This window comes from Colius striatus, chromosome 10 (genome assembly GCF_028858725.1).
Source record: "Colius striatus isolate bColStr4 chromosome 10, bColStr4.1.hap1, whole genome shotgun sequence".
Taxonomy (NCBI): Eukaryota; Metazoa; Chordata; class Aves; order Coliiformes; family Coliidae; genus Colius; species Colius striatus.
In genome coordinates this window covers 16,666,264-16,688,314 of record NC_084768.1, presented here as the reverse complement: position 1 = coordinate 16,688,314, position 22,051 = coordinate 16,666,264, and the positions used below count along the sequence as shown (strand labels likewise).

Genomic DNA, 22,051 nt, shown 5'->3' with positions numbered 1-22,051 from the left:
CAGAGGTAAGGTGAAGGGACAATCAGTTTGTTCTTGTTCAACGATGTGACTTTCCTTTGTTTTCCAGAGGGCCAGTGCTGTACTGATTGTCTGTGCTAACAAGGTAAGACTTCTCCTTTTCTTCAAAAATTTTAGACATTCTGCAAAGCAGCAAGAAACTTATCAGGGAAAGGCAATATAATTAAATGTAAATGGTTAAATATTTATTAGAAGCTCCTTTGCCCTCTCTCAGTTAATATCTTTTCTACAGAGCCTTTATTATCCTTCTCTTTAATAGTCCCGCTCGATTTTAGTTTATCAAGATAAACTCATGTGAAGCTTTAAAATTCCTTTTTGGTTATGTGGCAGAAAAATGTTCAGGATTTGGCTTGCTGTATATCAGAAACAACTGAGTTATCTGTAGTTTTAGTCTTTATTATTTTCATGTGTGCATGGTGGTTTAGTTAATAGTTTTAAAGGCTTACATGTAAGGCTAACTAAATATAGAAAGATGCATAATTTTTACAGTGTAATATTTTCTGCACTTACTGTGTTCCAAATGCTGTATAAAGAAGAAAAATGTCACGTGGCTTAAGTCCGCCAGTCACTCTTCTATGCCTGCTTTAATCTTCTGGCTCTATTAGCTGCTATTGTTAATCCAAACTGCTCTTGCTATTTTAGGAGATGCCTACGTAACACACCTTGTCAGCAATTGTACTAAATACTTCACTGCTGAACCCGTTGCTCAGGTACCCTGCCTGTCTTTGTTGCTATGGGAGATTGGAAGACTATTACTGTGCCAGTGCTGTCATCAGGTAAACTGACAATATTTTCAATTTAGTGGATTTGCTGACTTTAACATTCGTGTTATAGCTGCTGAAGAGAGATAGGAGTTTTGTAAATGACACATGTGACTAATTAAACAGAATGTTAAGTAATGTTCAGTAAATACATGTTTGTTTTGAGTCTTTACAGGAATGCTGCTGTAAAATATTGTCCTTTCACAGAGATATATATATAAAGATTCTAAGACTTTTCAGTCATGCTCTTCTTTCCAATCACACTTTTTGTGATATTTTGTGTTTTCAGAAGTTTCCTTACTTGTTCTAAATTGTATTGTCTCCTAAATTGCTAGAAATTTATTAAAGGAGTAAATATCTTCTTGCTTGGTTCTACCAAGTTACAGCCTACACGTAATATGAATAAGGATATCATACATTCTATAAGAATTTTCATTAAATGCACATCTTTAACTCCTGTGTAAGGGAAAAATCATGTTGTAACAAGTCAAGTATGAAGAAAGATTGGGTAATTTTTTCTTTCTTGGCAGAGGAAGACGATTTGAAAGATATAATACCTTAATGTTATCTAGTCTTTAAATTGTCAGTGGAAATTTATCTGTTTTTTTCAATGTGAATTGCTTAATATATGTTGTTCTGGATTAAATTTTAAGTACTAGGCTTGTAAATTTATGTAAATAATAGTTTGAGTAGTTGGGGATTTCAATTTTTTGTGCAATGTGTTCCAAGCTGTTAGCACTGACTTGTTTCTTAATGTTTTTAACTTTTAGATAGCAAAAATATTTTTCAGTATACCTCAGAAAAAAGGATTTCTTCCCCAAGCATGAACTCACAAGTGCTACGCTTGCCACTGCCTTCATCCAAAAGCACACACAGCTTTTTCAGTGCCTTCTGCACAGAAGAGAATATTGAACAGAGTATATCCTATCTCAATAGGGTAAGCCAGATCTTGATTATTGGAGCTTGTATGAAAGTGATATTGAATCAATTGTGGTAGTAAAGAGTCACTGGATTAAGCAGACTTCTTTCTCAGTGCTCAGAAGACAAAGTTGGTGGGGAATAAGATATTCTCTTTTTTCCCCTCTCCTTTCATATAGACTTTCACCTCATTGTTTCTCTCTTTGGAAAATTGCAAGAGATTGATCCAATTATTTATCCCCCACTCCTATTGTGTTTTACCAGGAACTGACAACACTGGGCTTTCCTTCTATTTATGTGGAGTCCAAAGGAAAAGAATTAAATTTAATATCTATCATAAATAGCATGAATGAATTGCTTGTACTGCAGCACAAGCATCTTCGCGCTCAGGAAGAAGTAGAAATGCAGCATCTGAAACTGGGTAGTGATATGGATCACTTACAGAACTGCTATGCTAAATTAAAGGTAGAGAACATAATTCCACCACTATTATGCAGCACTTATGTTTAACAGATACTGTATGTTCTCAAGAGTGAGTGCTTTTGTTGTTGTTGTTCTTCTCGGTACTTATCTGAGATTGTATTTTATGTGTTCTTTTGCATTTTTTGAACTCTCTTCCCAGATGAAAATTCCTTAAAGTTAACAAAATATTGATTAGTGACAGAATGTCCTGATTTCCATTGAAAGAGTTAATTTTCTTCCAAGTAGTTGGTACTGTGCTGTGTTCTGGGTTTAGTGGGAAAATGTTGATAACAAGGATGATTTAATTGTTGCTAAATAGCACTTATCTTGAGGACTCTTCATTTTCCCATGCTCAGCCAGCAAGCTGGTACACAAAAAGCTGGGAAGGAGCACAGCCAGGGCAGCTGACTAGAACTGGCCAAAAGGCTATTATATACCATAGATTGTCATACCTGGAGTATAAAAGGAGGGGAGCTGGAGGGACGGGATGTATTGATGCTCAAGGATGGTCTGGACATCAGTCAGTGGGTGGGGAGCAATTGCATTGTGTGTCACTTGTCTTTCTTGGGTTTCATTTCCTTTTTTTTTTTCTGTTCCTTTTTCATTACTATCATTATTATATTTTTTTAAATTATTTTCATTGTTTCTTATCCAAATCCATGTGTTTTAATTTTTTTTTCCTGATTCTCCTCCCTATCCCCCTGGGAGAGAGGAGATGGGAGCAAGCAGCTGTGTTGTTGACTTGGGACACACAACAGGGAACTTAAAGCTTACTGAGAATTATATTCCCTTTAATCAAGGAATAGGGAAGACCATTGGGATAGGAAGTGTTAATGCATGCCAAAGGTGAAAATGTTAAACGTTTCAGTTTAGTACAATTCAGTGTCACTTAGAAGGATGTGCACAGTTTTAAAAGATAAATTCCAATCTATTTGTAATCAGTAAAAGCGTGCATAGCGTTTCTAGTGTGTGGTACAAGGCAGTTACCAGTCCTTCTCCAGATCTGTAACTTTCCGTCTATATTGTTGTTGCATTCCTTGGATAGCTGACTACAAAGTCTCTTGAAGAATTGCACAGAAGCTGTTGTCAATGAAGTTACTAAGCTTCATTTTATCACAGAATAAATACATGCTCAAGGCCAGTCCCTGGAGTAGCTGGTACACTGGAAGTTCATAGCCTTACTTCATGGGCTGTGCATTGTATGTACAGCTGTATTAGAGTGTCCTTCCCTTGATTCTGTCAGGAAAAAAGTTTCCAGGGCACGGTTCAGAGCTTGCTTTTCACTAGAGCTGGTCAGCACCAACTCTTTGGCAAGTGCTGCTGTAGATTCTTAAAATTATAACAGTCCTTCTGCTGAGACTAGTTATCCCTGTAGAAGCATTTCAATGTGAAAAATAATGTGTAACTGCACTCATTTTTACACAAACAGTATGTGTTATGTTGCAGAAAACTGAAGTTACTTTCCTTAGACAAATGAATTTAAGGTGAGCAAGGGAAAAACTTGTTAATGCTTCTTCAATTCCAAGGCATATAACTTAGCTGTCAACTTGTAGGATTTCTCATGGAAACTATTTCAGACACTGTGCAGTAATTCTCTTGACTTCCACTGTTGTGTTAACTACATTCCAATATGATTTGCTTAGAAGTTTTTGTTGTTTTGTACGTCCGTACACAGACAGAAAAAGAGCTTCTATGTAGTATTTGACTTTGTCATTGAGGTTGACATTTTCAGGTTTATCTGAGAGTAATTTTTGTGGGAAAAAAAAATACAGAATTCTGACTTAATGCAAAAGTAATAACTGTGTAAGATAATATCTATTAAATAGCAAGCTAATGTTCTATTTCTTGTGAGCAGGAATATTTCTTGTGATAGAAACTTATAGTTCTTGCTCCAGAAAATTGAACTCACTTGTCACTGAGAATGCCAGATCATCCCCAAACATCAGAGAAGAAATATAACTAACTTCAACTGAGGTGGTTTGGCAGTTTGATTTGGGTGCTGGGTTTTTGTGTTGGGCTTTTAAAATCCTTTTTTTATCCATTTTTATTGATACAGAACTTTCAAAACTTGTTCTAGGAGCAGTTGGAATTATCTAAAAGGGAAATAGTTGGACTTCAGGAAAGAGACAGACAACTGCAAAGCAAGAACAGAAGTTTGAACCAGTTACTTAAAAATGAAAAGGATGAAGTGAGTTCTCTTGTACATTAACACAAGTTAATACATAGATAATATATGTGTATATATGATTTTTTTGCGAGGAGTCTTGTAATTGATCACTTTGCTTTTTTGTTGCAAAATATTGACTTTCACCAAAGTGAAATTGACATGTTTACATATGAATAAATTGGTTCTATAAGGGAGAGGTCTAAGTTATAACTATAGTAGACAGTAGTGTAGAAATGCTCATACAGTTTTCTGAGGCTTTCTGTACTTTTGTGCATAGAACGTTATCTTAGAATGTTTGAAAATATCAAAAAGTAGGAGAGGGAAAGAGGACCCAGTCATGTCCTCAAAGGTATGTAAAGAAAGCGTGCTTTTGTTTAGATTTGTTTCTTTGCTTAGAGTGGAGCTTTTTTTATGTTGTAGGGAAGAGCAAGAGATAAAAAAGGGAGGTAGGGGAAAACTCGGCCCAAAAGCAATCTCATTGGAACACCAAGATCAGAAAACACTTTGAAATCCAAGGCACTGCATAGTTTAGGATTTTTTTCCAGTGTACTCTTTCCCTTACATTGTCTTTTACATGACTTCTAAGGTTCTGTATGTTGTGTGTTCTTAAACATTTTCATACAATTAGCAATCACAGTGCTATCTGTATATGGTGAACATTATAAAATTCCAACTTAAAATACTGGATGGGCTTTATGTTAAAAAAATGATTCAAAAAAACCCCAAACTTGAGTATTTATACCAATAGTCCAATATTGTGCTTTGAGATACTTCAGTGTTGCAAATGGAATAGTTTGGCTTCCAGCCTCCTGCTGCCCAAAAGAAAAAGTTAGTTTTTCTAGTCTAAACCTAACAAGCATATTTTAGAGTTAAACCAGATCCTGAACATTAGTTACTGAAACCAGTAATATGTCTTTCTCTGCTGTGTTCAATAAAGGTGTTGAAGTATGTGAATTGCCAAAAGTTGAGTTGCACTTCAGAGGAGCTGTAGTACTATGGTATTTATGCTTTGGTTTCTGCAGCAAAAAACCTTCCATTCCCTGAGATAGATGTGAGGCCAGAATCTATGGGTTGGGAGAGTGCTTCCCAATTCCTTTTGTCACTTCCTTTCATCAGAAATACAGTTTAACAGAAGCATCATTTCACTACTTGTATTTGTTTTGATTTTTCTAAATAAACTTGTGCTTATGATTTAGTTGCAGAAATAAAGTTTTTGTGGTGTTGCTTTTAGGTACAGAAGTTGCAGAACATAATTTCAAGTAGAGCTACACAGTACAATCATGACATGAAGAGGAAAGAGAGAGAGTATAATAAATTAAAGGAACGCTTACATCAATTGGTCATGAATAAAAAGGACAAAAAGATAGGTAAGTAGCTCTGAATTTTGCTACACCAAATAGCATATTCTGTGTGTTAAAGTTTAAATTTGGTTCTGGATATCTTTAAAGTCGATGTGACCTTCCTCCTACAGGTTTTTATTTGGAGGTTACAGTCTTACATTTTGTATCGGCTGACTGTGTAAGGTTAAAACTCTTATATTGTGTTCCATAAGATTATTTACCAGCCACAAACCAAAATGGAGATTTTTAAAAAGTGAGGTTTTTGTACCATGAAGTATTACTTGGAATTAATTCCTATGCTAGGAATTCCTAAGCTAGTTCTGCTTTCTTGCTACTGCTACCATCGCAAGGCTTTGGATAGTGTCATAAATGCTGTATTATGTCCACCACTTAAAATCTGGAAGGAAAACTGCATCAGGTTTTTTCCTTTGAGATGTTCCAGTCTAGTTATGTTAACAAGTGGTGAGAAACTTGAGAGAGGAAGTAACATAAGACAGACTTAGGTATGTGAAATGAGGACAAAAATCTCCATCATGAATACTCGTATGTTGTGCTGCCCAGAAATGGAGTGCAAAGTACTAATCAGTGTTACTTAGCATGAGCATTATGGTTTTGTTGGTGGTGTGTTGCTGAAAATAGGTATCAGCATTATGTAATTGATAAAAATACCTGGACCTTTTTTGTTTGCTCTTGTATCTGTCCTTACACATTCATTTAGGTTTTTTTTCCTCCAGTTGAATAGAAGTCCTGTTCTTCCTCTTATCCCACCTGCCACTCCTGAAACACTCAGCTGTAGTGCATGCTGTATTTTACCAAGCTAGTTTAGCTCACTAAACCAGAGGAAAATTATGCATGTTGTTTCCAAGTTGATTTTCCTACTGATTTAACTTCCTGAAAGTCTTTGTGAGTAGGCCAAATAAGGTTAGGACACTGCAGCAGTAACACCTATTCTGCTTACAGAAAGTCTTTAGGTGTCAACTCAGTTATCACCAGAAACTTCACCCTAAAATCAGCAAAACTTACTTGTGGCACTTTTTTTGTTTTTTACTCCAATTGGCTAATACTAGTTCAACTATCAGTGAGGTCAAAATAACAGGGTTTTTAATCTATTACTGTTTGCTTGATAGTTAGTTAGACTCGAACTTGAACCAATGATCTGTAGCAGTGTGTTTGGGGGCTTTCTTTCATGTCAGATTTTTTCTTCACATGTGCACAGACACATCTCTGTTTTGAGAAATGCCTTGTGAAACATCAGGAGAGTGCTGTAAACTGAAGATAAAGTAGGCCTTATTGCCAGAAGAGAGGTTAGGTTTCATACACCATTGATATAGAGGCTGAATGAAATAGACTTGAAAGTCCATTAAGAAATGCATTAAAAAGATAAGACAGGATAAAAATACATCCCTTTGTGAGTTTCCAAACACAAAAATTATCTTTCCTTGATTATTTTATTCTTACTTTAAGCAGGGCCATGTGCTTTCATATGTGATCTGAAGGTGGAGGGAGGTATTGGGTAATGTGGTCTTTGATAGTAACAACATTTAAGTGCAATGTTGTCTGAATATTTATGTGTTTGCACGTTTTCACACTTTTTTAAATATCCTTTTTGTTTGTAGCTATGGAAGTTCTAAATTATGTTGGTAGAGCTGATGGGAAGAGAGGTGCGTGGAGGACTGATAAGACAGAAGCCAGGTAGTTGTCCTAAAACAACATTTATTGAAGCATATAATAGGGCTGTTACATTGTTACTGTAAGATTTAATTTTCCAGAAATGAAGAAGAAATGTACAAAGTTCTGTTAAGTGATTATGAACAACGACAAAAACAGCTGCTAGTGGAAAATGCAGAGCTGAAAAAAGTTCTTCAACAAATGAAGAAGGACATTATTTCACTTCTCCCACCACAGAAACAGAAACCTAAAGAAAGGTCTGAAGACGGGCCAGTGAGTATTCTTCAGTTAAAATTGTTTGGTATAGTGCTGGGCTAATTTGATTATGAAGAAAAAAAAGGGAATGGATACTCTTCAAAACCAAAATATGGAGTGGTACATGTTGGTACATAAGAATATGTGTAGGTGGAGCATTCCAGAGTGTGCTGTTTCTGTGGAATCTAGTGCTTGCCATTTAAGAAGGTCACTTGTCCTGCTCAAGATTTCTGAGCCTTCTCAGGTACACTTGCCCAACCCTGGAACATGCTTTCCTAGCACTGATATCTCTCTGGCTACTTCTTTATTAAATGTCAATAAATTGTTTAACTTTACTGTATTGCTTACCCACTATAACCATACAGAATGAGTCCCATGTGTAGTTAGTGATGTAGTCACTAATATGCAGTGTCTATAAACCTTTACCTTAGGAGTTCTTCATATAGGAAGGAAATCAGTAGATCTAATTATTGCTATAGCTCAGTAACAAGAAGTTGATCTTCGGTAGTGACTGTAGTGTATAACTTCCAGTATAAAGCATAATCAAGTATCATTGCTGTAAATGGTGCTTCTGCTCCCAGGATTCCAGTGAGGCCAGGAGTGTTTGACACAAACTTGAGTATGCTGCTGAAAGTCCAGCTGTCTTTTCTAGGGTCTTCATGAACTTGTACATTGAAGCAAAGTTGCAGAAAAACTGAGACTTGGTGCTCTAAAATTCCCTATTCTTTTGTGACTTGCCAAATATTTAACTACTGTAACACTACTAAGCAAATAATAAAAGCCTGCACTGAAGCTTCTGATTAGTTCTCTTGTGATAGTACTAATTAAGCAAATTGAACAGAACAACTTACTAGACAGTAATTCCTAGTAGTCAAATGATAACACAAGTACCTACTAGATGCAAATCTCAGGTGGAGTTGTTTCAGCAGGGTTGTTGGGTTTCAGCATTTTTTTTTTTCCATTTAATATATTTCATGCCTTCTCTAACTTCATGCTGCTCTAGAACTGGGCATAATTTTTGTCAGAATAGGGGACTCTAGGTAGGTTTCTACATTTGTCAAATTGTTTCTGTTTACATTAATCTTGGCAAAAAATATGGTTTTGCAGAAATAAATTATATATTTAGGACTTACTGTATTCCATGATATGTATTTTGTATGGAATAACTGTTTGTTAAATGTACTGATGTGCTTTGCCTGTCTGAAAATCAACTTCTATTTAAAGCATTGCACTCTGTAGTTTATGCTTGCTTGTGACTCTCTTAAATTTTGGTATGATATGGTATCTGACCATACTGAATCCCTTACAGAATAAAAAAACACCAAAAAACCCCAAACATTGCATTTCTACTTAGAAATGTTAATGCATATTGATCCTTAGAAGGAAACAAATGTCTTGGAGTGTCTTGATATAATTGCATCGTTTGTGTTTTTTTGCTTCTCACTGCAAAGAAAAAAGCCATGAAACAAGCTAGATTCTCATGTTATCAGCATGCTATACAGAGGCCTATTCCAGACTGCCCTTTCATTGTGGTAGGATATAGAGCTATAAGTAAAGAATTAAGAAGTCTTATGTCACTTGATAAAGAAACGCTTCAACCAACTAAAGCCCACCTTCCCTCCAAGCAAACAAAAAACCCAGCCCCAAAATCTGTTTTTTATAACTGTTGTTTTGCCCACTAAGGTCTCCTGTGATACAGACTTGAAAGGAAGTGTTAATATCGTATGTAAATTAATTACTTTGATGCCTTTGAACTTTTTGGTTTTGTACTTTGCTTTTTAGGTGAGGGGAATTGTATAGAATGGAGTATTCATGCCAAGTATTTAAATAGCTATAGCTCTTCAGTTTAAAGTTACAACATTGTCCCAGTCTAGTATTCTTTTGATGATTTCAGCTTTTATCTTAGTTCTTTGAGATAGTCTTCAGGTTTGACGTTTCAACAGCAGTGTAAAATGAAAGTGAGAGAGGGAGGTTCTAGTTGTGGGGTTTTTATCATAGAGAAAAATAAGACAGGAACAAATTACTTAATTCTTAATAGGATACAATGTTTTAAATCCTGTTCATGTTGTGTAGTGAGTTTATGGGCAGCTACTGCTTAAGTTTGACAGCAGAACTTGGCAGTTTGAACTCCTCTAGCTTGAAGATATGTGAGTGAGTTTTGCCAGGTGATATGTGTTCTCAGCAGTGGTGTTCTGGGGACTGCCAGATCACTTCTGTGTCTCCTGCATTATGCTGTCAGGGAACTGAATGCTCAAAAGTCAAATTTCCTTGGGTGGAAAAAACCTTTCTCATATACAATGGTCTTCTTTCTCTTCAGTAAATGAATCCATATATATAGTTAAATAAACAAATACACACTTGAAGTGGTGGAAAGGTTTGCAGCTTCTTGATTTTGCTTCTACAGGTGCTATCAGACCTGGAGGAAGATGTTGGAGAGTTAAATAAAGAGAATATGTGGGAACTGTCTTGTGAAACTGTGCGGGAGCAGCTCACCAACAGCATTAGAAAACAATGGAGAATTTTGAAAAATCATGTTGAAAAGCTGGATAACCAAGGTGACATTTATCTATATTACATATATAAAATGCTACTGAGAAATCAATTTGATATCTTGCTCTTTGAATTTACTTATCTGTCTGTCAAAGTCAAAAGGAAGGTAAAATGGAAGGAGTTGTGACCTGGTAAACTTCCTGAAAGAGGTTCTGATTGACATTTTTCTGAGTAAGTTTTATGTGTTGGTAGTTAGGGAAACAATTATACGCTGATCCTGTTAGCATGAGAAAGGACACAAATACAGTTTGACATAGTAAATAGCAACTTTCTGAAGAGATAAATATTTTTAAATACATGCCCTGTAGTAACGTTTTTCCATCTGCATTACTTGAACGTGTCAAAAAGGTGGGGAAAGGCAACAATCTGAAGTGACTCGATGCAAAATATATAAGTCCTTCTGAAGAGCTTAGGCTTGGCACATTCTTAGTCTGAGGCTTCCTGTGGCATTCTAAAGCAAACTGGTTGATGGTGTGGTGCTGGACTCTCCTCATTTTCAGCTGTTAAACAGCATTAAAAGATGGCTAAAAATATATAAAATTCTTTCCTAGTATTATTTTTCCCATGCGAGCAAATGCTGCTGCTACCACAGGGATGTCTGCAGTCGAGAATATGACTGAGAAGGTCACGCATGCAATAGCAAATCAAAGAGCAGATGGTCTGTGAGAATATGCTTATACCATAGGAAGGATTTTAAGAACTCTTGTTCTGAGTAATTCTTAATTTAGTGTAACTAACTGTGAAACAATGGTTTGGTGAGCATCAGGAAATTTGTTTCAAGTATTTGTTTTGTTCTTGGAATAATATTTTTGGATTTATAGAGATGATTATAGCCCAGTCCTTTAGGACTAATGTTAAAACACTGGCATTAGGGAATCAAAACTTTGCTCATTACAATCATTGTGATAGCTATGCATGAAATCAAATAAAGCAATATGTAGTTATACAAAATACATCTTAGTCCTTTCTAATTCATTCCCTTACTAAGAAGAAAATATGCACATGTTTATTAGCTCTGCTTCTCCTTCACAAGACTTGAAGGAAAAGTCTTTCTTTTTATATCTGTGATAAATATAGTTACTGTCATATTTTTGAGTCCATGAACCCTTCACAAGTGGGCTCAGGAGAATAGGTTAGCAGCATGTCAGTGAAAGAAGAACAAAAGTTTTCTGTGTCATACATTGTAGTGCAGACACTTGGTTTACCTTGGAATGTGAGATTGCCATTTTTTCTGAACTGAATTTTGTGTATAATTGCATGTGGATCACCAATTCTGGATGTCTTATCTCTGACAGAAGTGCTTTTGAATGCACTGTGCATCTGTTGTTCAGGATGTAGCAACGGTGAATGGTTTTAGACTGTATTTGCTTCAAGTCCTTCATGTGAGGGATTTTGAAATTTTAGATTTTCTTTTTCCCTCCCATAGTGTCTCGTGTACATTCAGGAGCTTTGAATGAAAAAGATGTCATTTCAAGAGAAGACCATGAGCTGGAAACTGAAAAGCTAGAGTTAGAGATTCAGCAGTGTAAGGAAATGATCAAAACTCAGCAACAGCTCTTACAGGTAGTAGGCTTCATTTTTTTTCCTCTTTTTTTCCTCAGCTGACTCTTAAGCTTTCTTTTCTTGTGCCACTTTTCTCACCTCTGGCCCTTTAACATTTCTTTGATAATGCCTTTTAAATATCTCAATGATTGATCTGAATATAGATGTGCTAGTGGATGGGTGGGCAATTCAATGAGTTTGTAATCGTGGTAGGAATAATTCAGGGGATTAAACAATGGTGAGGAAGGCTGATGAGGTCAGCTACCTGAATGGGGATGATCTGAAACTCCACCCTCACCAGCCACCAGCTTCAGACTTCATACATTGTTTGCATATTAAGCTTCAACCATTTTTTTTTTTTTCTGATAAAACTGAACCTGTGGAGCTACTGCACTTGAGTCACTCTCAAATTCATGTCTGTGGTTTGTTTTTCTGCTTTGTATCTGCAGCAGCAGCTGATGTCTCCATGTGATGATGACACCACTCTGTTACTCCAGGACTGCTATTTGTTGGAAGAAAGAGAGCGTCTTCAGGAAGAATGGAGACTATTTCGTGAACAAAAAAAGAACTTTGAGAAGGAACGAAGAAGTTTTACAGAAGCTGCTATTAGATTAGGACTTGAGGTATTAGAAAAGAGAACTATGGAAAAAGAGTTACAGTTGTAGCAGTAGTTTTATTATTATACACACTAAAGTATAGCCATCTAGCAACATCTGTTTGCTGACATCTATAAAGAAAGATCATTCCTATACTGTACAAAACAGCTTTGGTTGTTGTAGGAGGCTCTATTGTGTTGGCATTTCAAAGAACCATTTTTTTGTGTGTATTAGAAAATACATTTGGTGCAACTGGAATGACCTGGGTTGGGGTTTCTTTTTTAGCTTTTGAAATATCTAATTATTTCCAAAAATCCACTTATTCAAGAAATCATTTATTGGATGTTATTTAAGTTTGGTTTCCTATGAAAGCAAGACCTGTGTTTCAGTCTATTTTGGTTATGGGGTTGAATTCTCAAAGGTAATCTATTTCTAAACTTTTGTGGAAACCAGTGCCTATTGCAGAAATGCAAAGCAATTGTTGCCTATCCCTTAGTAGGGTCATTATCTGTTCTGTTCTTGTAGTTAAGCAGCCCAGTAAGCACACATGCTGGAAGGCAGTCAGGGTAGGTGTGTCTCAGAGATCTAATGTGTCTGTTGGTTTAGCCAGTAGTTAGGGCCAAAAACATGGGCTGAGAAGTTTGGAAGAGAAAGAAGGACATGATGATGTGATTGTGAAAGTGTGATGGCAGAGGTATGACAGGAAAAAGCCACTAACGAAAAAGAAATGAACTTTAGACTTGCTGCTTAGAGAACTGCTTGCTTTGACACCAAGAGGAGGAAGTTGGAGTGAGATGTGATAGAAATTTTTAAAACTGGATTCAGTTGGTTAGAGGAAAGCAGTGCTGTTTACCAAATCTCTCAAGATTAGGACTAGAGGGAACTCATAGAAAGTGCTTGAAATTAAGTCTAAAGCATAGTTAAACCAGGTATGTTTTTTCTATATCAAGTAATTGGATTTTGGATGTTGCTGCCATAGGAGATTGTGTGTAAAGTGGCCAGGTGCATGTGATCTCGTAAATAGCTTCTCTCATGACCATTGATGGAGGTGGCATACTGAGCTGGGTGGATTACTTGTCTGACTTAAGACAGCTTTCTTTATGCTGTAAAATTATTATAAAGAACATAAAATACTTCAGATTTTACTTGAGATACTGGCACAATGGTAGGTCACATGGTAGCAAATATTGACTTGACCACTACATATGTGTTCTACAACCATTTCATTTAATTATATTGGCATTTTAATGAGTTTGTGAATTCCGTATTGGACCTTGAATTCAGCTTTGAACGTCTTGAATGATAATAAATGGTAATTGTTCATCCAGGAATATTTAGGATTACATTGCAGCATAAGTGTAACTGCTCACGTTTCTGCTTGTTAAAATGCTTCAGCATGAAAAGAGCAGCAGTGCTATAAGCTCTCTAGGTGTTAATAAAAGTTTTCATTAGACTTCAGCTTGCACTATTTTTTGCTGTAGAAATAACTTTGTATAACAGGAATGTCCCAATTGGTGTTCTCAAGAAGAAATAGCTTGTTGCTTGATTTCAGAACCATTGGATCTTCTGGAGATTGTCTTTTAGCCGTTATTTTCCTTTTCTGTGGTCAGAGTGATTAGAAAAATGAAACAACCTGTCTTTCTGCCCTGGTTTCAGATGGAAGTAATCAGTCCTGTTTTCAGTGCCTTTTTTTTTCTGTTTAGAAGAAAGCTCAGGGTTGAGGATTAATCAGTAATCCTTACTGGCAGCTGCCTCCAAGAGGTAGTGCTGTACTGAGGGGGAAGAGGAGAATAGGAGGCAGTGACTGGAGATTGTGCCACTGGAGTAGAGAACAGGAAAGTGAAAGGATTAGTCAGACCTCTGCAAAACAAACCATGGAGTTTGGCTTTATAATAAATATCTCTTCAGCTAATCTTTATTGAGTTCAAAAGCTTGCTCACGTGACAGTAATTCTGTATTAAACTACTAACTGTCCTTAATCACATTGACAAGTTACAACTTTTGCTTTCTTAGCTAGAAAGAATCAATTTAATGTGGGCGAAACCTGTTCCTGTGGTCATAAGTGTAAACTGTCATTTCTTTTCCTAGAGAAAGGCATTTGAAGAAGACAGAGGAGCATGGCTGAAGCAACAGTTCTTAAGTATGTCTGCTGATTACATGCACTCTGAAAATGTGACAACTCCAAGTGCCTTCTTAGGAAGCAAGTATTTGGTTCAAATTATATCCTTGTAATGTGTTTCTCTTCCTGACCTTCAACTAAAAGATGCAAATATTAATGAAACTTTTAAAATGCCAACATTTTCAAGCAGATTTTACCATTTCTGTCAGGGTAACTCATGCTTCATAGCTCCTTTTTAAAAGGGAATCATGATATCTCCTTCCCTGATAAGTAATCGTTTAATAACTTTATATTTGTGAAGTGATCTGGTGAATGCCAAGTACCTGACAGCACAGCTCTTGAAAAATGGAACACTTTTAGAATTACTAAGTTAAATATTAGCACATTCATTGCAGTTCAGGAAATCATGACCTATAGAGATAGATTAGAAAGAAGTTAGGATTAATGCTGCTGTCTCCATGTTACTTCATATGATGCAGTACTAACCATGGGTATGCATAAATATTCAGTAAAAGAATCCTTTGAAAAAAGAAATAATGAAAAGAGGATAGTGATAAAAAAAAAATTTGAACAAGAAACAATCAAATGTTGAGGTCTTCTTAAAGGGATGTTTTTTCAGTAAAGAGAACAAAAATATGGTTCTATGACATGGTTTGGAATAGTGTTGAAAGTTTTTACTACTTCTACTTTTTTTTTGCCTTTTAAGTTGGTAAGTTTACTTCCCATCCCCCCTTATACTTGAATAGGCATGTGTAGTGTTTTGGTCTTCACCACTTTCTAAGGGATGAGGAGTAGGGTGAGACCAAAAAAACAAGAGGGAAGTGGGAGGAAAAAGTAAGACCAATCTTTGTTAAATAGTTTGTTGTTGTGACAGCCAACATTTAAAGATAAATGTGTGAAACATCTGGCAAGTCAAGATAGCTCGAATATGTGTTCTTAGATAGTCTGCCTTGTGTTCTGAATTCTCCTTGTTTCTCCTATTGTGCAATTCCTGTAGTGCTTCTGTAAATGTAAAAGGAAGTTATCTTTCACAGTAAGAAAACTTGTTATATTTAGGAATAGAGTTGAGATTGTTTGGGTGTTGCTCTTGAAGGACTTTATTTAGTGGTCTATGAGCAACTTGGGATCTGTGTTAACATTCATTGTACAATAGAGCCTTTGATTTGTAATTGCCTTTTTCCAAATCTTAGTGTTTCTGGAGGTATTTAATACCATAACTTTTTTTCTAAATGGTAGTCTTCAGTCTTATGTATCCTAATCTTAAGCTACTGGATGATAGTAATAAAAACAAAACTGTCTGCCACAAGGTGAATCTTACACTCCATCTGGATATTTCTCTACAGGTTATAATTTGAAATGTTTTTATCATTTAATTTTTCTCACTTCATAACACCTGCCCCAAACCTCTTAATTCTGTGGTGCTATGATGAATACTGTAGGATACAGAATGTTCTAATTTTGTCCTCTTCATATGAAAGCTTTGAAATCTAAATGTGAGGAAGAGTTTGCATGGACTGACCTGGCCTTGCCACGTCTGGTCATGTCTTTCCATTGACTTCAGCAATGGTGAAGCTCATATGACTGCTGAGGCATCAAATTTGATGCTTTTAGGTTTTTTTCTGTACTGTGACACATTTGCAAATTCTCATGTTTATTTCTGTATATGCATGCTGGGGAAGTTTCTACCTAAGGAGTAAAAAAGGTTTAGGAATTACAAAGTGAGAAACTATCCGTTGGAATGACTTTAAACAACCTCAGTATGACTACTTGCAGTGCTGGCTGTTTATGCAAATACTTCTTTTTCAAATGTAGAAACCTAATTTTAACATAACTTCGTTCAGTAGTGTTAAGTGTACTTACAGAATGCTATCACCATCTACAACAATAAGATGTGTTATTATAGACAAACATAGGATTTTGGGGATGTGGTTTTATGGGTTTTCTTTTTAAAGCAGAAGACAGATAAATAGGTGCTTCAAATATTTTCTGTTTTGCTGTAGTTTAACTGATATTTATGTCCCTTAGGTTCTGACCAGGACAATCGGTTAGTGAAATCTGCATCTCAGCAAAGAAAACTTCACTGTGTGAATGGTCCCATTTCAGCAGAACCTTGCCAGATATCTCAGTATATTACATGTAACAGGTATCTGAAATGGTTATTTTTGTAGTGCTAAACTATATAGAGCACAGGAGCTAAATTGTGGTAATTTACAGAAAGTTTAATCTGAGGCTTATGAGTGATATATAGCAAAGATATTAGACATCTTACCATAAAACCAGTATTGTGTTTATATCTGAAGCATAATTTTATTGTAACATTATCTTTTTCACATTTCCAGTGCTGCATCAAAAAACCCTGCTGGAGTTAGCAAGCCAAAGCAGTGGGTGCAAAGTGATGAAGAGGAAGTAGAGTAATGCACAAAATCATGGGAAGACTCGAGTTGGCACTCTGCTGTGTAGAAACTTGCACATAGAACAACTGCCTTAGATTTCCTAGGGTTGCCTGCTGGGTTTTTTTGTTAGAGATTCATTTATAAATTTACATTTTTAAAGTGAAACTGAACGCTGTGAGCTTGAGCATTCTCCTAGAGGATTATGTGGTGATCTGAATCGTGGTGTGCGTGTGTGTGTGTATGTGTGCACATGGCTGTTATTTTTTAGACTCATTTTTTTGCCTCTTGAAAACTTAAAAACTATAAAAGCTTTGATATTTTTGTAGTTACAGAAGCTCTGATTCTGTGAATGAAGCAAGAGTGTGAAACTTTAACTTAACAAAATATTGTATCCTATTGTTCCCTTTCATCACAGGCAGAGATAGCACTTTTAGAAATGGTTTAATTATTGAAAGCATTCATTTATGTCTCAAGTGTAACTGGCATTAAAACTTCTTTTGCCTCAACTTGAATGTACAGTGTTCTGTAGATTTTTAACAAAACAGGTTCTATATTTATTAAGTTCTGTGATTTGAAGATACCTCTTTGATATTTCAGATGACTTAAAGTGCAAAGTCTTTATATATTTGTAAATAAAGTGATGATGCTGAGAAACCATGAAACACGTGCATATGTAATATTATTTTACATGGCATTTTAAATTGTTTTATAGTGTTACTCTGTTTTCAGATTCATTAGGATTTTCACTGGTTCAGTCAGTAACCAAATTATTGCAAATGTGAACAATAAACGTAATTCTATTCTAAGCAACCCTGGGTTCTCTGTTTTGTGTGCATTAAATTTAAGCTATCGTGGTTGTAGGGCTCTAGAGTATGTAAACAAGTATGAAGCTGCTGTTGTGTATCGTTGGTTTAGGATTTTTTCCTTTCAGTTGACTCCAGAGCATTTTTTTTTTTCTCGTGTAGCCTTTGGGAAAACTGTTTTGTTTATAATGTAACAACAGGCAAGTAGAGGTAAGATATTTCAATGTCTCCTTCACCTGACTAAAGCATGCAGTTTTCCCTGCCTGTTATAAATTCCTTGTCTGATTGGGTTCTCATGCATCTGAATGCATGTGTATAGCACTCATCCTAGTGTGATTAACCTTCTCGAAGATGTCTTAACTTCTGCCTTTCTCAGGGTCACAGGAAGTAAATGAGCTCTGAAGTTTAGAACATTGACTGAAAATATGTTGCTATTCTGCCAGTTATCTTCATAATTGGATATAATGGAGTCATTTGACTACCTGGAAAAAATAATGATGGAATAACATAGAAAAGAGGAAAAAACCCCAAGTTCCCCAAGAAGCTGAGACAGAAACTTGCAGTTTCTACTACTTAGTTCAGTACATTGTGCTACAGCTTGGGGTGAGGTAGCAGCTGATGTAAACCAGAGGGTACTTGTATAGTTCTTGCTTAGCACCCTTAAAGGAGGTAGAAACATTTATAATGATCTTGGTCAACTTTCTGTTGGAGAGACTATACAAACCTCATCATATTTCTTTTTTACTTATCTCAACAAATTGTGTGGTCAGTGTCATGTCATGCCCTGACAGCGTTCAGCAGTGTATGGTTACTATTGGGCTTACACCTTTCCCACAACGCCTTGCACAGCTCTTGCCTGAATTTTAGTTATGGAAGAATAAATGTACCTACTCAAACATTTTTTTAAATACCTAAAATACTAAATTTTTTAGCAATTAAGACAGAACAGTCTTTTACCTGCAGGATTCTTATGTTCAGGTTTCGGAGGGCCTGTGAGCTGATGGAGGCAATGTCAGCACCGCCAGGGGCTGCTGCTGCCCTGCAGTACTGCAGGCATGCCTGCCTCTGCTCTCTTGGGACACGTGCATGCCTTTACAATAGCTGTGCTTCTTTACTAGACAGTTTTTCTTCAAGACAGTAATTTTTAGGATGACAATGCCTTTGAAAAAAAAATGACATCTTTCATTCATGCCTATTGAATGATTAGCAATTAATAAACACTAATGTTTTGCTGTAATGTTGTGTAACCCATCTTATAGAAGTGGAAATTCATTTGAATGCCTCTGCAGAAGCACCAAGTGTTCTAGAAGCATGTATGCAGGGGAGTCCTGAACTGATCTCTTAGACCTGGTATAGAAGTCTCGTGTGTGGAGTAAGTTGTAGAGAGAAAAATGTGCCTAGTTGTGGTGGTCAGGAAGCTTTTAAACCTGAAGCTGCTGATAATAATAGTGTAACTACTGCAGAGGGTCTGGTTGGTAGTATGGTGACATTGCAATACTTTACTGTATTGGAAGCAACTCCACGTTCTTTCTTACTTGGAGACTATTGAAGAGCAAAGGACTGCCACAGGGATGCAATACAGATGTGTCGCTACACTCAAATACGTGCTTGAGATAATGGAGTAAGTGGCCTACCTGAGAAGGAACAAGAAGTACTGACTACCCCTGCCTGGTAGACCTACAGTTATTGTTAGCTACCTGTGCCTGATGATGGACGGATGGATGAGTGGTGTTCTTAAACTGTGGTGGTTTATTTCACAAAACCTTGAAGTTTAACCTTTTGCTGCTTTTTCAGTCTACATGAGGAAAGCTGGTACTATATCTCAGTCTGATGAGGTGTGAGAACTTACTTCGTAGAATTAGATTACAACTGTCAAGAGGTTTTTTTTCCTTTCATCCCCAGTGCTGCAGAATGATACAACACATTTAGCAAAAGAGACTGTATAGCAAAACACTATTAAATGAAAACTGTACCTGTGTAAGCTTTCTCCCTACAGACCAGCCCTCTTCCTGCTTTGAAGAACTGCATCCATCAGCATCTGCAGACTTGCTCTGCTTCAGTTGCAGCAAGACAAAAAGATTCCACGTGTATGAAAAAAGATCAGACCTAGCATTTTCTCAGGGATTACTCTGCTGTGTATGCATCAGCCCAGCCAAGATAACTCCTAAATCTCCAAGATAATAGCAATTTAAACACATTATTCTTGAAAGCAGAAGTGTAGAGAGGGTAATGGCAATGTTGTGTGTGTTGAATTAGCTTAACTACTGCTTGTACTTCCTTTTTGTTTTTTACTTGTGATTGCCACAAAGCTTTTGTATGTGTGAAGATAGTTAAAACATGTTGCTCTTACCTTCTTCCCTTCTACCTCCATCTAATTTGTGAAAGAAGTGAATGACAAGATAGGAAAGTTTGATGTAATTGGATCCAAAAACCGATCCCAAATGTTCAAATTATCTCATTTATTATCTTATTGCTTTCAGACAACACCTCTGATCTCTAATAATGTTCACTAAGCTCAGCAACATTGCACTGTTTTAAAAAAAAGAAAGTGTGACAATGCCATGGCATACATTGTTGTAGCTTTCACACTGGCAGTACTCACATACCTTTATCCAGGTTTTGTTGTAGGAGCTGTACAACTGCCTGGAATGCATAACAGGTAAGTTTGTTTTTAAAAAATGTTCAAAGGCCAATTCCAGTTGTATGGAACAGCTTATGGCAATACCATATTGAAATGTTTGTCACCTGAAGCACAAGTATGTATGTTTCCTTGAACATAATAGTAGATGGGTAAGTATGAAAAAGGAGACATTTCTTTCTATGTGTCGTCATACCCTCCACCACAGTCTGCAGTGAGGTGGATGGCGGTTCCTAAAACAGAAGTCGCACAACCCTAGGTGCATTTACAAAGCAGATGGAATCTGAAAAGACTTGTGGGACTGACAACCCAGGAAGAGCAGTTTCTAGTGAGAGACTGCAGAAACTGCTGGAATAGAAAATAACATTTACGGTCATTAAAATAGGGTTTGCCATAAATCACACTGCCGTGACTAATCTTATAACTATAGGTATTGTGGGAACAGAAATAGTGACTGAGTAACCAGTGCATTATAGATGTTGAATTAGAACGAGAGTCACATTTTTTGGTATGACTTACACCTCAGGGTTTATTACATTGCCTGAAGTTACCTCTCAAAAAATACCTTCCAACGTGGCAGGTCTTGTGTGTTTTTCTTGCCTTTTTAAAATGGATCTAGTTGCCACCCAGCGCACTTTGGAAGACTAACTTTGTTGGAGAGTTTATCAGAACTCATTCCTCCCTTTCTGGGGTTATCAATCTATTACCATGCTCAAAAAGGGTAAGTGTGTTTTGTGCATCTCCACTTGCCTCTGTGTCCCTGACATTTCTAGAATGAAACACTCATGTGCATGTGTTCCTGGGCTGACAGTAAATTGGTGATGAAACTGGCTGCAAGCCTATATCAGCTTAGATATTTGGCTGCATTTTGTATTTGACTCTCTAGGAAATGGAAAAGTTCTAGCTGACCTGCACTTCTAGTACCCCTGCTTCACTGCTACAGTTCTCTGTGGCTTCTAGTTCACATTTAGCTGTTGTTTACCTTGGAAGATAAAATATTTGCAGATTGCTTATGAAATCTTTGTTCATTTAAAAAAAGATTCCTGGTCAGTGTGACTGGAGCTGGAAGGGCATCCTGACCTTCTCATTTATTTAAAAAAATATATATTCCATGTGTGGGGGTTCCCTGTAACATGTTAAATGTGCTTTGGGGTGCATTTGAATATAAGAATAACAAGGATTTAGCTGCCCTAATCTCCTATTTACAGGGGTGACTGTAAACCAGCTCTGAGAGAAGTAACACCATTAAGATGTGTGATTCTGACTCTACTTTTTTGATTGGGCCACTGTCAGTTAGATTAGTTTGAGTCAGATGCCAGGTCAGCATAACCTGGGCAAAATCAGCCTAATCTGTGGCAGGACCGAACACCAGTGGCTAGCTGTGACACAGAGAATTAAGTAATGTTTGTAACAAATTTATTCTAAATGACCTAGTAAAATAGCTTTGCCAGGATGAGTAGAAACTTTTAAACAATTTAGCAAAGGGCTTATATGGGAAAATCAGTGAGATGCCAAGATCATAGAATCATTAGGGTTGGAAAAGGCCTTTAGGAACGTCAAGTCCAACCACTAAGCTAACACCACTAAGCCCATCACTAAACTAAACCATATCCCTTAGCACCTTTTAAATATCTCCAGGGATAGGAACTCCACCACTTCCCTGGGCAGCCCGTTCCAATGCTTAACAACTGTCTCAATGAAAAAATCTCCCTAATGCCCAACCTAAACCTCCCCTGGAACAACTTGAGCCCATTTCCTTTTGTCCTATATTTCATTACTGGAAAGAAGAGATATGACTTGATTTCCATTTTTGCATGGTTG

General features: G+C 36.6%; 1 protein-coding gene across 1 annotated transcript; it reads left to right on the top strand.

The window, feature by feature from the left end:
* The first annotated feature begins 1,557 nt into the window (after positions 1 to 1,557).
* Positions 1,558 to 16,989, top strand: SSX2IP (SSX family member 2 interacting protein). The gene is made up of 12 exons (XM_062003924.1): positions 1,558 to 1,716; positions 1,962 to 2,162; positions 4,237 to 4,347; positions 5,558 to 5,693; positions 7,283 to 7,358; positions 7,436 to 7,607; positions 9,994 to 10,144; positions 11,566 to 11,702; positions 12,131 to 12,304; positions 14,366 to 14,417; positions 16,422 to 16,539; positions 16,736 to 16,989. The coding sequence occupies exons 1-12, from the start codon at positions 1,603 to 1,605 to the stop codon at positions 16,809 to 16,811; spliced, it is 1,518 nt and encodes a 505-aa protein (XP_061859908.1). The 5' UTR covers positions 1,558 to 1,602; the 3' UTR covers positions 16,812 to 16,989.
* Positions 16,990 to 22,051: the final 5,062 nt, after the last annotated feature.